The 16,200-nt window shown below is 37.6% G+C and overlaps 1 protein-coding gene across 1 annotated transcript; it reads left to right on the forward strand.

Annotated features, from left to right (window-relative positions):
• Positions 1-3,744: 3,744 nt before the first annotated feature.
• Positions 3,745-9,271, forward strand: LOC133655069 (uncharacterized). The gene is made up of 11 exons (XM_062054977.1): positions 3,745-3,888; positions 5,456-5,533; positions 5,623-5,697; positions 5,803-5,829; positions 6,341-6,458; positions 6,612-6,703; positions 6,819-6,896; positions 6,986-7,060; positions 7,158-7,298; positions 7,475-7,545; positions 9,049-9,271. The coding sequence occupies exons 2-11, from the start codon at positions 5,488-5,490 to the stop codon at positions 9,166-9,168; spliced, it is 843 nt and encodes a 280-aa protein (XP_061910961.1). The 5' UTR covers positions 3,745-3,888; positions 5,456-5,487; the 3' UTR covers positions 9,169-9,271.
• The last annotated feature ends 6,929 nt before the right edge of the window (positions 9,272-16,200 follow it).

Below are 16,200 nucleotides of genomic sequence, written 5' to 3' on the forward strand. Positions count from 1 at the left end.
TATCATGTCGCGCTATTATTGTGAAGCCGGAAGTGCGTGTGTGTGTGAGAGAAGGTGTCTTGACGTGAAGTCAGTGTGTTGACGAGAGACGTGACAGTTGTCAATAAAGAACGTGCCTCTCGATTCCCTCGATACTGTCCGTCTTTTCTGCTGGGCTTCATCTAATTACAAACCCTCGTATACACGAGTGTATCTAACTTTTCGGATGACAGCGCTGATCTTGTTTTTGTATAAACTACCTCAAATTTGTATGACGCCAGTTGGCGACATGAAGGACAGCTTGCAGCGCTTGGTCCTCACAGATAGGGATGATGTTTGATAAGAAAGTTCGAGTCTATTATCGAATCCTCTTAACGAACCGATTCCTTATCGATTCTCTTATCGAGTCCAGATAGGTTGTTGTATATGGAAAAAAACACACAATATTTGGTTTAACAAAAGCTCACTTTTATTATATTAGAAAACAATTTAATCTAAAAATAAATAAATATTGACTGTTACCCCCCTAAAAAAATAAAATAAAATAAATAAATATTGACTGTTGTTACCCAAAGTATATTAAGTGGGATTTTTCATAAAAACAAATATATACAGTAACACGAAAACAACCTGTCTCTGTGATCACTATAGGTGTATAAATAATAATATAGTGTTAAATAAAATCAGTCCCTTGGGCACAAAACTGAAAATAATACAGCTCTGCTGCTATTTGACATAACTGTTTGTTATGATGCTTGACATTTTTGCACTTTATTTCTTTATTGAAAGAAAATTCTATGAAGAGAAAAGTTGTTTGCAAATGTGGTTACAATGCTAAAAAATGAAAAGTTAAGCTAAAAAAAGAAATACACTTTATTGAGTTAACAGGAAGGGGGAAGATGTAATGAGCTAGGGCAGTGGTTGTCAAATGGGGGTACGCGTACCCCTGGGGGTACTTGAAGGTATGCCAAGCGGTACGTGAGATTTTTTTTAAATATTCTAAAAATAGCAACAATTCAAAAATCCTTTGTAAATATAAATAAAAACCTATCTATTTTTCCAAATAGTTCAAGAAAGACCACTACAATTGAGCAATATTTTGCAGTGTTATACAATTTAATAAATCAGAAACTGATGACATAGTGCTGTATTTTACTTCTTTATATCTTTTTTTCAACCAAAAATACTTTGCTCTGATTAGGGGGCACTTGAATTAAAAAATGTTTCACAGGGGGTACATCACTGAAAAAAGGTTGAGAACCACTGAGCTAGGGAATATAACAACTACACTACCCAACATGCAGCGGGAGTGACGAGCATGCGCGGTAGCCCCGAAAAGTCTTGCATGTCGTCACCCGTGAAAGTAAACGTCAAAAACTCAGCCAACACGCCTCGTCTGCATTATTTATAATTAGACAGACAACACTGTGATTTTGTTTTGTTTACAAGGACAGAAAAACAAAAGTTAAAAAAAGGGAGATATATGTTGTATATATATGTATGTGCTGCGGTTGCTTCAAGAACGTTGCGACAGCTGCCGTAAACGAGGTGCGTTGCTAGCCTGGTTGCTATGTTTCCGGTTGGTCGTAAAAGTGTTCATGTGTTTGTACCCTGCTCAAATCTCTCAGTAAAGTTATTCATTGGATTATACCTTTTGTTTTGAACTTTATTACACCTTTGAGCGCTTTTTCCCGTCCATTTTTTCCTGCTTTCGCTATCTGCGCCTAATGACTGAGCTACGTGACGCCAATTCTTGTGATGTCCCACGGAGCATTTCTGGTCGGGACGGGATTCGTTCCGAGGGATTCGAATAAAGAACCAACTCTTTTTCTTTACTATAGTGGTCTCGATAACGGGTACCGGTTCTCAAAAAGGGATTCGAGTCCGAGGACTCGGTTCTTTTCTTATCGAACAACCGGGAAAACCGGTTTCGAGTATCATCCCTACTCACAGATGTCAATGTGCGGTGGCTGTCCGTTGCAAAAAGGCGTGGTTTAATTTATCCGTGGTCACAGAGAAAATTTCAGCCAGCATAGTTTGCTGTCCGTGTAGCATTCATGCTAGCGACGCCATCCTCACGTTCATGTTTCGCTTTAAGATGCTATTTTAAACTTGATGTGTGCTGATGTTAAGAAAGTTTGTCGCTGCAATACAAACTAATGACGTCAGTTACGTCGGATCTTGTTTTGAAGGCCGCAGAAAACATTGCTCTAACTATCATCATGCTGGTGTGTGACGTGATCATTGTCTGTGCAAAATGCGCGCTGCCTTTCGGCGGTCAAAACAAACACTGTGATTAATCTTCATTCATTTAGGGCGGGGGTCGGCAACCCGCGGCTCTAGAGCCGCATGCGGCTCTTTAGCGCCGCCCTAGTGGCTCTCTGGAGATTTTTCAAAAATGTATGAAGAATGGAAAAAGATGAGGGGAAAAAATCAATTTTTTTGTTTTAGTATGGTTTCTGTAGGAGGACAAACATGACACAAACCTCCCTAATTGTTATAAAGCACACTGTTTATATTAAACACGCTTCACTGATTCGAGTATTTGGCGAGCGCCGTTTTGTCCTACTAATTTTGGCGGTCCTTGAACTCACCGTATAGTTTGTTTACATAACTTTCTCCGACTTTCTAGGACGTGTTTTATGCCACTTCTTTTTCTGTCTCATTTTGTCCACCACACTTTTAATGTTGTGCATGAGTGTACAAAGGTGAGTTTTGTTGATGTTATTGACTTGTGTGGAGTGCTAATCAGACATATTTGGTCACTGCATGACTGCAAGCTAATCGATGCTAACATGCTATTTAGGCTAGCTATATGTACATATTGCATCATTATGCCTCATTTGTAGCTATATTTGAGGTCATTTAGTTTCCTTTAAGTCCTCTTAAATAAATGTATATCTCATGACACATGTAATATGGCTTTTAATTTTTTGCGGCTCCAGACAGATTTGTTTTTGTATTTTTGGTCCAATATGGCTCTTTCAATATTTTGGGTTGCCGACCCCTGATTTAGGGTAACACGATAGGCCTGGGAGTTTGAGGGTTCTGCACAGTATCTTGGCTGTTCCTAGGACTGCGCTCTTCTGGACTGAGGCTTCAGATGTTGTTCCTGGGTTCTGTTGGAGCCACTTTCCCAGTTTGGGGGTTACTGCCCCAAGCGCCCCCACTACCATGGGGACCACGCTACCCACACAGCAGAAGACTGCTATACGCATCCGCCTTCAAGTCGCCCAACCCGCGTTACTGTCACATTCGTTTTGGCTCCGCCTAGAGGACACAGCTCCGCCTCTGAAAATTGTACGGTCAGACAGCTGATCCTGAGCGGACTCGTGTCTGATTCACATACGCGGACGCGACAAACTAAACCGGTGCGCGCCGCCTAGAGTTATAGGCTCCGCCTACGCGCGCTGAGCCGACCAATGTCTGCACCCCCAGACGTGGACGCGCCTACTAGCGTGTACACGCATGAGCCAAGATCTCTGGACTTTCTTTGCTGGAACACGAACATAAGTATAGATTTATTGATTTATTGCTACATTCGCAGTAAAGATCAGCCTTTGTGTTTCCATCATCATTTATGTACGATTGTAATGACGTTGTTTGATATTAGGACTAGCAGTAAAACTTTATATTCTGTAAAAAAAGGCTATTTTATTTCCAGCGCCGCCTCCCAGAATGCTTTGCATGGGGACGTGCGTCTGACGTCACGTATCCAGAAATTTCAAAATGGCTGCACGTGGTAGGTGAGGCCCAAGCGAAGAAAAGTGGAAAAGAGTGTTATTCGTCAAAAAACCCACACAACGACGGTCATTTTTTCGCCGTGCTATTGTAAAATTGTCTTTTATCTGTGTTTTGTGTTCCGGGGGACCCCGACTCCAGAATGTGAAAGTTTCCCGCGTGAAGCCGGTGAGTAAAAAGTTCAATACAGTTAACTTAGGCCATATTTTGTTAGACGCTGTGAATGTGTGTAGGTTACATGCTACGATATTCCACATATTTCCAACTGCTTGAAACGAAAGCATATTACTTTATTGTCAGTGTTGTTTAGGCCCAGGTCGCTAACGTTACTGCGTTAGTCAACAACGTAACGTTAACGGAGTGGAAACAGCCGTTCTTTGCCATTAATATGAGTGTGTATTATTTCTTTCTTTGTTCTTTAGTGGAGCTCGAGATCCTGTTTACTGTGGACTAGCTGTGTGTGACGCCATGTTGTTTTTGTTTCCATTACAAAAAAAAAAGGTATTGTCTATGTGTTTTTTGGCATAGTTAATTGTAGAAAAAAATATAAAATGAGGTGATGTGAGTGGGAAAAATTGCTGCACATATTAAGGATCCTTTTTCTTGATCTATATTTTTCTTATTTTCCGATGTATATATTTTATATGCTGTTTTTTATTTAATTAATTTATTAAAGACTAATTCATTTATTTTTTACCTTTTTTTATTATTATTATTTTATTTACTATTATTATTATTATTTCCACATGTAAGCATAAATAATTGATCATATTAGTACATTGTTTGATTGCTTTGCTTAATGCATTCCATAATTTAATTCCACATACTGATATACTGAAGGTCTTAAGTGTTGTACGTGCGTACAAATGTTTTAAATTACATTTCTCTCTAAGATTATTTTTCTCCTCTTTTTTTGAGAAGAATTGTTGTATATTCTTGGGTAGCAGGTCATAGTTTGCTTTGTTTATAATTTTAGCTGTTTGCAAATTCACTATGTCGTGGAATTTCAGTATCTTTGATTCAATAAATAAAGGATTTGTGTGTTCTCTATATCCAACATTATATATTATTCTAACTGATCTTTTTTGTAACAGCGTTAATGAATGAAGTGTACTTTTGTAATTATTTCCCCATATTTCTACACAATAACTCAGATATGTAACACTAGTGAACAGTAGAGAATATGAAGTGATTTTTTTGTCTAGAACATGTTTTGCTTTATTCATTATTGACGTGTTTCTTGCTACTTTATGTTGTATATTTTTTACTTGAGATTTCCAGTTCAATTTATCATCAATCATTATACCTAGAAATTTGGTTTCATTTGCTCTTTCAATTTCTATTCCGTCTATTTGTATCTGTGTTTGACTTTCTTTTCTACTGTTACCAAATAGCATTATTTTAGTTTTACTGAGATTCAAAGATAGTCTGTTTTTGTCAAACCATTTTTTTAATTTGTTAATTTCTTCTGTTATTATTTGTATTATCTTCTGTGTGTTCTCTCCTGAACAAAACGCTGTTGTATCATCCGCAAATAATACTAACTTTAAATCTTTTGTAACTTTACAAATGTCATTTATCTAGACATTGAATAATTTAGGTCCTATATTGATCCCTGAGGTACACCACAGGATATATTTAGCGTTGTAGACGAAACCACCACATTAATACTAAATATATGGTTAACATTCTTAGTGCTAAAGATATTCCCCTCTCCTTGTATCCCTTCTCCCAGCTCCACCGTCTCGCCGAGTGCCAGCAAGAGTCATGAGTACTTGTCAACTCGACTCCTCAACTGGAGATAACTTTCTAGGTAAAGACTGATCTCCAAAATAATATCTCAGCATCCAGTAACCATGGTTAACAGATCACAACCATTTAATACCAATTTATCTCCCTTAGCACCTCACCATGGGGAAGGATGTATTCATATGCCTTCACCAGCACATGCATTAAACATGCAGAGAGTTACACAAGGTAGGGACTGATCTCTGTATACACTACACCCATAATTTCAAACCCTACTTTACGATTGAGCTGAAGTTCTGACTATTATGACCTGTACTTTTACCTTTCTTATAGTTCTTACCACCTTGGGGCACCATTCAGGTAAAATCTCAGCTCATCTTACTTGCTTATTTGTATACACTAACACCTGTGCATGCTTTTGTCCATGTTGTTCCTTTGACGATGAATAAATACCCCTTTTCTTTCTTTCTACATTAAGGGTGCCTTTTCATCTGATTAAATTTATAATGAACAGGGACATTGCGGTTGTCCCAAGTGGATGGTATGATGATAGGATGGTTTTCTGGCCCAGCTATAAAAACACCGACAGAATTGAAAGGGCCGCTTTAAATGAGGTGCAGCATGAGCCAAACTGGCCAAGATTTGACGTTTCTGTTTTCCTAACTTGTGGTATGCAAATTCATAATCTTCTTGTTTAAAAATAACATCATAGTTGCTTCTCTTTATGCTTGGAATAACTTATTGTGTCTATGTTCTGACCAGGTCTCTTGTAAGAGAGAGACCTGATTTATCATCATCAATAATAATAATATTCTGTTCAGCTCTACAGCTAATTTGAAACTCATGTTCATTTTAACATATTCAATTTTAGACAACTACAAAGACGCATTAAAAATAATGCAACAATATGGAAAGGGCTGCAACACCTCAGACCTGCAATCTGAGGCAGAGAACGAGGAGCTGCCAGAAAAAAGGAACAGGAAGCCAGTGTAAGTGTGTTCCGTCTTGTTTTTGTCATGTTTCTACAGTAATAGGAAGGTTATTTCCGGTAGCATTCAAAAATAGACCAGAGATGCTTGTACTATATGTATATTTGGCAATTTTGGTATTGCAATAATCCTAATGATATGGTTACCCAACAGCCATCGTCTCGGGGACTCAGATGATAGCGAAGAAGACCCGGGAAATAGTGACCTCACATCTCTGGGGTTGGCAAGCCAATTGCACAGGCAGAGTAAGGAATAATCTCTTAACATCGAAAACAACAAAACCACCACATTAATATTAAAGATATGGTTAACATTCTTAGTGCTAAAGATATTCCCCTCTCCTTGTATCCCTTCTCCCAGCTCCACCGTCTCGCCGAGTGCCAGCAAGAGTCATGAGTACTTGTCAACTCGACTCCTCAACTGGAGATAACTTTCTAGGTAAAGACTGATCTCCAAAATAATATCTCAGCATCCAGTAACAATGGTTAACAGATCTCAACCATTTAATACCAATTTATCTCCCTTAGCACCTCACCATGGGGAAGGACGCATTCATATGCCTTCACCAGCACCTGCATTAAACATGCAGAGAGTTACACAAGGTAGGGACTGATCTCTGAAATATTAGTGTATAGATAGGCCCCTTGGGTATTACCAGTCATGGTTAACTGATGGCTCTCACAATGCCCACCTCACTAGGAACGGCAGTCCCTCCTCGACTCCCTCCACCCCCCTCACCAGCAGCCCTCAACATGTGGCAGACAGAGGAGCCTGGATCCAGCCTGGCCTACAGGCCAACATGGCGAGGGGAAAGAATGGCCGACAACATTTCCTGCTCTGGTGAGCAATAACTGACAAATTTTGGAAAAAATTCAAATTCACAAGCAATCACATATTTTCTTCAAACCTTGTCAATAACTTTTGTCATTAACTAAGGTCAATAGCTAATGTCAGGATTATGAGTAATGAGGATAAACACTGAAACATGTTAATTTTATACTGCTGTTTGTCAACAGCGCCTGAGGTAATCCACATCCTTAGCCTGCTGGAAACTATTAAGCACAACCAAGACCAGCTGATTGCGAAGGTAAACTTCTTAAGCCTTGAATAGGTCAATAATTCATAATGACATTGATTTTGATTCATTATTATTTTTTAAAGAAAGAAACAGCCTACATGGCAGCTTTGTGTGATTAGAGTAAACATTGCTACATTTTCTTGTTACATTTCACCTGTTTGCTCTTTAAATACCACTTTTAATGTTTTTTATTTATTTCGATCATATTTTTTAAAAATGTGCCCTGGGGCCGTTAAAAAATGACCTGCAGGCCGCAAATGGCCCACGGGCCGCACTTTGGACATCCCTGACCTACACGAATAAATTAGCAGGGTTCTAAATGTAGGAAAAAAGACCTGCTGATCGAGAGCATGTAACTGTTAAGGACCTGTTCTCCTCCACTTCTCCAGTCAAAGTAACCAATCAAGTGTTAGGACCCACCCACTGACTTTGAGGCTCAGTTTGATAGATAAAATAAATTCATGAAATACTTAAATAAACCCCCCAAAGGGTTGATTATTTTACAACATTCAAGATCTATGTTAAAAAAGGTAATATATTTTGTAGGAAAACTGTTCTACTGTGTCTGTGACACTTGAACATTTGTATGGTTCTGCGATTTTATATTTGAAGGTCATTTTTTTTACGTTTTTTTGTTTATCATGTTGATTTATTTTGAGCAATGATTGTTTATTTTTGCACTCTATTTCACAAACCAAGCTCAGAAGAACAGAATGTTACTAAATATATAAAACAATATAAACAAACACTACTTGAATAGTGATGTTTATGGTTTAAACTTGAATAATTCTAATGGAAGTCTTGTGTTTTATTAGATATGCTATTTACATGTTTTGTACAGCAATGTGCTGGTCATTATTTGCAATGTAATGGTTTGAGTTTGAGTTTGAGTTTATTTCGAACATGCATGCATACAACATGATACATCACAATTTCCAGTTTCTCTGGTGCATTTTGTTACCATCAATAAATAGCTTTTTAAAAAAAAACTAATAAAGTATTGTCGTAATTACTTTAAATAGACTAACTTAATTTTTTTTGTAGACACATTAAAATAAGATGCAAATCAATGCTAAAAACAGTTTTGGTAATAACTCGGACCACATCTGGTCCAGAGCTGGTCCGAATGCAATATTTGGGTAACGCATATTTGCCGTATTTGGGCCTTATGTGACCTTGTTTTCCATTGCTTTGGACCAGATTTGGCCCAAAGCTTTTTCAGAACTGGAAAATAAGTCCGTATCAGATCAATGCCGAGGTGCAAAAAGACACTGGCCCAGATGGGTAAAACGGATCCGCACCAGATTTTTAAGCACATTTGGCCCATATCTAGTCCAGTTATATTTTGCTATCTGGGATGCCGCCATTGAAGTGCTGGCTGGTTGCATCTGCTATGCTCTTTTATTGTTGTGTATGTTCTTTCCGTTCTATAACCTTTACCTCTTGTTATCATGAGTTTTTACCACATAATTTCCCTATTGTAAGATGAATTTAGTCTGTCCTATCCTACAGTATGGACTCACTCTCATCATGAAGAAGAAACAACGGCATGCACCAGCCCCAAAGCCAAAGAAGATCAACCCGGTCATCAAAAGAGGAAAAAAACGGAAGTTCCGAAACCCACACCACTAAAAGGCCCAGAAAGGCAGACCACTGCAAGCAAAAGAAGACTACTTCAGCTGTTTCAGCACACAAAATGAGGAGAAGGATGAAAACCATGCTCAATTACCTTTTCGGGAGGCTACTGTGTTACAGGCACTGTCCATTGGTAAATTTGTGAATGAACAACAAACCCTGTGTAAATATTTCATGTTTCAATGTGTTCACCTGTGGCCAAAATAAGGTGGGTGCCCCTTAGGTGCGTTCTTTTGCTTGTATTCCGTCCCGTGTCTTCTTCCCGGAAGTAAAAAATAGTGGTGGTCAACCAAGCCAAGATGGCCAAGATGCAAGCAGCGCTCAAACTATCTGAGTACGCAAGGGGCCTAGATCTTCCTGCAAGATACCAGTAAAACATTTAACTATGCAATGAAATAGATCACTATACTTTATTTTTTTTTAAATGTGTCGAGTGATATCAAGGATTATACGTCAGTGACGGTGGCGTGCGGTCACTAGAGGCAGGGGAGGCACGGCATCACCTGCCATCATGGAAAGAAAAGAAAAAGTAAAAAGAAAAAAAATTAATTAAATTGTTATATGTATCCAGTGATTATACTAAAGTTATTTTCCATTTAACTTCACCAGTTTTAGATTATTTTTATTTTTATTTTCACATTTGCCGTTCAAATACTGAGAAGAGACGGTGCGGTGATCAGCAGCCAGTTGAGGCACGTCACTGCGTTGTGCCTCAACATGGATTGTGCGCAATGACTCGGCTAACTGCTGGCCTGCTGTGCAGTGAGACCGTATTGCTATATGAATTATATTATACATTTCCATAGTTTAGTTAGCTGAGGTATATAATGTACAGTGTATTTTGTCAACAACTGTATGTGTGTAACGTATTTCTTGTGCTGAGCGATCATAAAACTGAAGGCTCGTCTCATAACCCCGCCTCCTGGTGCCAAGCATCTCCGCCACAGAATGCACCGCCCGACGGGAGCATCACACCAACCAAAGCCCACACCCAAACCCTCCACGTGCAAGACCGAATCCACCCAAAAAAAGTCACTTAACAAGAAGCCAAAAAGTGCAAAAACAACAATGCTCGCGCGGCGCGCCGGAGGAGCCGTGAACAGGGACACAACATTAGGTACACCTGCAGACAGCAGCGCGGATTTCATATTTCATTCATTCACAACTCTTCCAACAGGAACACCACTGTGCCCGCACTTATAAGTAAAGGTAAGACCATAATAACGTTTTTTTTTATTAAATGTGCTTTTTTGTGTGCTACAATTTGTAAGTGTAAAGTTAAAGTTAAGTATACCAATGATCAGGGGCACCGCTAGGGATTTTGGGCCCCATGAAAAGAATCTTTACAGGACACCCATTATTTTTTCTGTATTATAAATTCATCATCATTAGGGGCCTCTCTGGGCCACTCTCCATCATGGGCCCCTAGAATCCGTCTCCTGTACCCCCCCCCCCCCCCCCCCCCACCCCCCCACCCCTTTTCGGCGCCCCTGCCAATGATAGTCACACACACACTAGGTGTGGTGAAATTTGTCCTCTGCATTTGACCCATCCCCTTGTTCACCCCCTGGGAGGTGAGGGGAGCAGTGGGCAGCAGCTGCGCCGTGCCTGGGAATAATTTTTGGTGATTTAACCCCCAATTCCAACCTTTGATGCTGAGTGCCAAGCAGGGAAGAATGCTGGTATGAGCTTTTAAACATAACCCGTTAACTGCTGCCAATCACATGGTGAATAAGATACTATTTAGGGTTCATATGTTTGTAAATCTGACTGTGATGAAGTCAGTGCCTCACCTGACATGAACCTCACCGCACGCCACTGGTCAGTGGAGTTTCAGCGATATTGAACTATCTTGAGCTGCAGACGCCATTCTACATAACAAAACAGATGAAAACTTGGAAAATCATGGAGGTCTACAACTTCTTTGTGTGTGGCTGGGTCAAGGACATTGGTATCAAGACTCTCAAGGTCGCATTTCTTTATTTAACTTCACGTCTACAGTCATGTTTGTTGCCTTATTGTTGTTGCACGCGCCGTTTACGAGTAGGCCATGTTTTTCCCCGTCTTTATCAAAATATAACTATAGATGTCAACATTGTGTATGTGCTGAAAGTTTCATTTATGATTGCTTCCTTTTGTAAAAGGTTAGCTCGTTTAGGTTTTGCTCACATATAGACTTGCCGAGTGGGTGCGTTACAAAACACTCGTAGCAGAAATGCGTTTTAACAACCCCTTAAACAAGTTAAACTACAAATAATAACCAAGACAATACTTAAATGAGAAATACTCAACGTTTAAAGTATATTAAACAAACCTTTAACGAAGTAATCACTGCAAACTCGCGCGTTCTTCGACTTTGCTCCCTTGAACTGGAGTGCGTGCCACTTTTCTCGTCGTCTTTCGTGAAATGTTGCAGTCTTCAGCCCTTCTTGATTACCTCTCGAGGAACTCTGAAGAAAGGTTTGTCCTTTTCGCGATTCGAACGGTTCATACAGCCGAAAACAATGCAAGCGTAGGGCATTTTTCTTCGACAAAGGCTAAATAGCGCCCATTGAGAGCAGAAGCTGGCTTGACCTCCACCCATACTTATTGAGCCGGACGTGACGTCATGTAAATCCAAGCAATAGCCTGCTGATTACATATTTTAGGATTCAGCAGAAGTCAGCACTCTCAAGCTTTCGACATTTTCCTCTATTTTTTTGTGAATGATGCATCTACTGTACAGTAGGAAGGTGATTTGCATAGCCTCGTTCATCGCTGATTACTTGACACATGAAGCGTGACGAATTTGGGGCATGCACTATCCACTTTAGCCACCAGACAGCAGTAGAGTGTCGAACATCTTAAAAATGTGTTTTGTGGCAAATCCAAATTTGACCACAGCGTCAGTTGCTATGTAGAGTGGCGCTTTCCATTATTCTTAGCAGACTGCATTGCAAAATGATTCATGCCCCCTCTTCCTCTCACACGAGATTCACCCAGGAATGGGACCATATATACCCCATTCCCTACAGTATATATGCATTCACATACAGTTAAGTATCCAACTTTTAGTAGTTCTAGTAATATTTGTAAAAACCAAATGTGTTTCTCTGCTCTCGCGTAAAATCTCATTAGATTACACAGATGTACCGAAGTAAGTGGCCGACAGAGGCATATTATATCCACACCTGCATCCCAAATACTCAAGATTCATTACACGACCGCTGCTATTTTCATGCCTTCCTGATCGTGCTTAACCAATCACATCACCTCTGAATATCTACTCAACAGTCTGCGAAGGTAAATGCTGCTACTTGCCTGCTTCTTGAGTCAATTGTCACAACTTTCCTATTGTGAGGAATCTTTTTATTTACCTTGTTGAGACTACAGGGACACTATGATAGGATATATATATATATATATATATATATATATATATATATATATATATATATATATATATATATATATATATATATATATATATATATATATATATATATATATATATATATATATATATATATATATATATATCTGTATGTATGTATATATATATATATATATATATATATATATATATATATATATATATATATATATATATCTGTATGTATGTATGTATATATCTGTATGTATGTATGTATGTATATATATATATATATATATATATATATATATATATATATATATATATATATATATATATATAAATATATATATATATATATATATATATATATATATATATATATATATATATATATATATATAAATATATATATATATATATATATATATATATATATATATATATATATCTGTATGTATGTATATATATATATATATATATATATATATATATATATATATATATATATATATCTGTATGTATGTATGTATATATCTGTATGTATGTATGTATGTATATATATATATATATATATATATATATATATATATATATATATATATATATATATATATATATATATATATATATATATATATATATATATATATATATATATATATATATATATATATATATATATATATATATATATATATATATATATATCACATTCTCACATAAATATACATGCTAGTGAGAACAATATGTCATAGTCAAACTCACTCAGTGTCTCAATACAGCAGATGGCTTCTTTAATAAATGAAATCACACCCTTATATGAAAAATAACAATTTAATATGTTAGCTTTAAATGAGGTAACATCAAAGGTTACTTTCAATTCTGAAAGGAGTTATTGATCCATCCTAGTCCCTTTGCTCTCAGCAGTAATAACTAAGCTACTTTGCCAACAGCATTTATACTATTAGAGTCCAAATTAATTGACTTTTATCAGCCACTTGAGTACTTTCTCACACCGCAAGTAAACAAACTAATCAACAATTTCCCATTATAATTTCTAGTTCTACTCTGACCCAAAAGTTTACCTAAAATGATATGCTATACTATATAATATGCATTTTATTGATTTATTTGAACCGTTCTTTTTCCTGAGTGAGATGATTATACAACAAAGGGGGGCGATTATTTTTTTCAAACTAGAATAGAATCATATTATTGTCATTGTCATGGTTAACACAATTGTGTCACATCCATTATTGCAGTACAAATAAAAATACTTAAGATGTATAATGGTCATAAAAACAGTCGAACACACACACCTACATCACATTTAAAGATATTCCACATTACACTATTGCATAGGTTATTTCAAATGTCAGTATTTCCCAAAGAGCTTTCTTTATACATACGTAAAGTTTGATTGTATTTGATGTAAGAACAGAAACATTTGGTGTTCCATTTCAGAATTGCACATATATTTTTTAGAGGAATTTAACCAGTTCACACTGGTAGGAAAAAAAGCTGTTTTTCAGTCTGCAATTTTAGTTTTATATTGTTTGCCTGAAGGCAGCAATTCAAACAGGGTGTGCTATGTCCTATTTTCACTGCCTTGTTGATGCAGCACAAACTGCACAGTTCTTCCAAAGAAGCTTATACTCTGGACGACAGTAGGTGAGGATGCTCTCGATAGAGCAGTGTGATGGATGTTTTGTTGCAGCATCCTCAAAAAATTAAAGTCGGGTCAGGTTGTTTGCTTTGTTTGTGCTTCCTGAAGTCCACAATAAGCTCTTCGGTCTTAGCTGTAATGAGGATCAAGTTGTTGTCTTTACACCACACTGTTATCCACTCCACCTCACAATTAATCATATTATCTTAATTTACAAAATAGAACAGTATGGCATCAGAGGGTTGGTCTTGAACTGAGTAACACATTACTTAACGAACAGGAAACAATATGTAAAGATAGGTAAAATACTTTAACAGAACTAAATATATCTTGCGGCGTATCCCAGGGATCGAAACTGGCACCAAAGTTGGTCTCAGTATTGGGTTAGTTACTGAAAACCAGTAACTAGTTACAGGTACTAGTTACTTTATTTCAAAAGTAACTCAGTTACTAACTCAGTTACTTACACCAAAAAGTAATACGTTTCTGTGAAAAGTAACTATTTAGTTACTTATTCTTCTTTTTTTTAATGTAAGGCTCCCATTAATGCCCTTTTAGCATTCGTTTCAGTACTGTTATTGCACTGGAGAATAATACAATCTGTTGATCAACTTAAATACATTTTCATCACTGAACTCTGCTAAGCAATGTGGTCTACATACAACACACAAAGACAAAGATATGTTTCAAAGGGCCAATTTATTTCGGGTCAGAACAAATTGACAAAACTATTTTAAATAGCTGCAACATAACATACATAAGTAACAAACCGCATAATAACAACATGTCACAACATAGCTGTAAACCTGGCTTCACCCAAGGAAGCACGCACTCATGACATGATTATATGTCATGTCACTATATACAGCACACATACTGCTATACACACGCCTAACCAGGCGTTTTTTTCTCTCAAGGAATTGTGAAATAAAATAATTTCTTCAAGAGATCAACACTGTACTGAAGCCCAGAACACTACGCAGTCCCCCAGTTTTAGTTTAGAGAAAATGAAAGATTGGCCTGGCCCACTAGGATCCCTCTTTATGTTTGTGAATTTTATAGTCTATACATTTAGAGTGATGTGATAATCAAACACTCCAGAACTCTGGAATGAAAGAGTATATAAGAGAATTGACAGAGTGTGTGTACCTTCAGTGATGAATGATGAGCAGAGGCAGAGTTTGGAGTGTCTTCTTTAGCTTGCTTTCCATGTTTATGTACTCACTGTCCGCTGTGTCCAGTTACTTGGAAAATGTTTTCGTGCCATTTGCCATTTGACGCCTGCTATCATGCTAATTAGCTGCCTGAAAGCAGGTGACTCCACTGTAGAAATAGCCTGCATGTCTTCTAGCACATACGCTGCAATGGCTCTATCAATGTTGTCCTGGCTAGCAGTCCCGCCGTTAAAATCCAGCCGCTGTTGCTGAGGTGGTGGTGGAGGTGGAGGTGGAGGTGGAGGTGGAGGTGAAGTGTGTCTCTCATTACTAGCTTCGTCGAAGCATGTTGCTTTTATAGCTGTTTCAGCAGATTTCAATTGCTGTTTTGGGCAGTAGATAGGATCTTTGATCCAAGACACAACTCATATTTAACTAAAATGTTATTTTATTTGTGCTCGATTAAAGAAAAGTAGTGAGAATATCTCCATGTTAAGAAAGTCGACTTCGGCTCCGCCATGATGTCTTGTTGTTAGTACACACAGACACGCTGCTTCCGGCCGTCCTTTTGCATCTCGGGGAAACAACCACCACAAAACCATGCGTCCAAGACGTAACAATAATGGTACAGAAGAGAAAGTCAAACACAAATACAAATAGACGGAGTAGACATTGACAGAGTAAAAGAAACCACATTATGGGTGAAATAATAGATGATAAAATTAACTGTAAATCTCATGTAAAAACATACAACATAAAGTAACAAGAAATATTTCAATAATGAATAAAGCAAAATATGTGTTGGACCATAAAATCACTTCATATTCTCTACTGCTCGCTAGTGTTACCATATC

The sequence above is a fragment of the Entelurus aequoreus genome, linkage group LG08 (genome assembly GCF_033978785.1).
Source record: "Entelurus aequoreus isolate RoL-2023_Sb linkage group LG08, RoL_Eaeq_v1.1, whole genome shotgun sequence".
NCBI lineage: Eukaryota > Metazoa > Chordata > Actinopteri > Syngnathiformes > Syngnathidae > Entelurus > Entelurus aequoreus.

What these genes read in the sequence shown, in the direction of transcription:
- LOC133655069 (XM_062054977.1), top strand. Translation starts at nt 5,488, where the DNA reads ATGAGTACTTGTCAACTCGACTCCTCAACTGGAGATAACTTTCTAG. An exon ending in AAGCCAATTGCACAGGCAGA is followed by an intron (nt 6,704 to 6,818) that starts GTAAGGAATAAT and finishes CCCTTCTCCCAG; the next exon opens with CTCCACCGTCTCGCCGAGTG. An exon ending in AAGACCAGCTGATTGCGAAG is followed by an intron (nt 7,546 to 9,048) that starts GTAAACTTCTTA and finishes CCTATCCTACAG; the next exon opens with TATGGACTCACTCTCATCAT.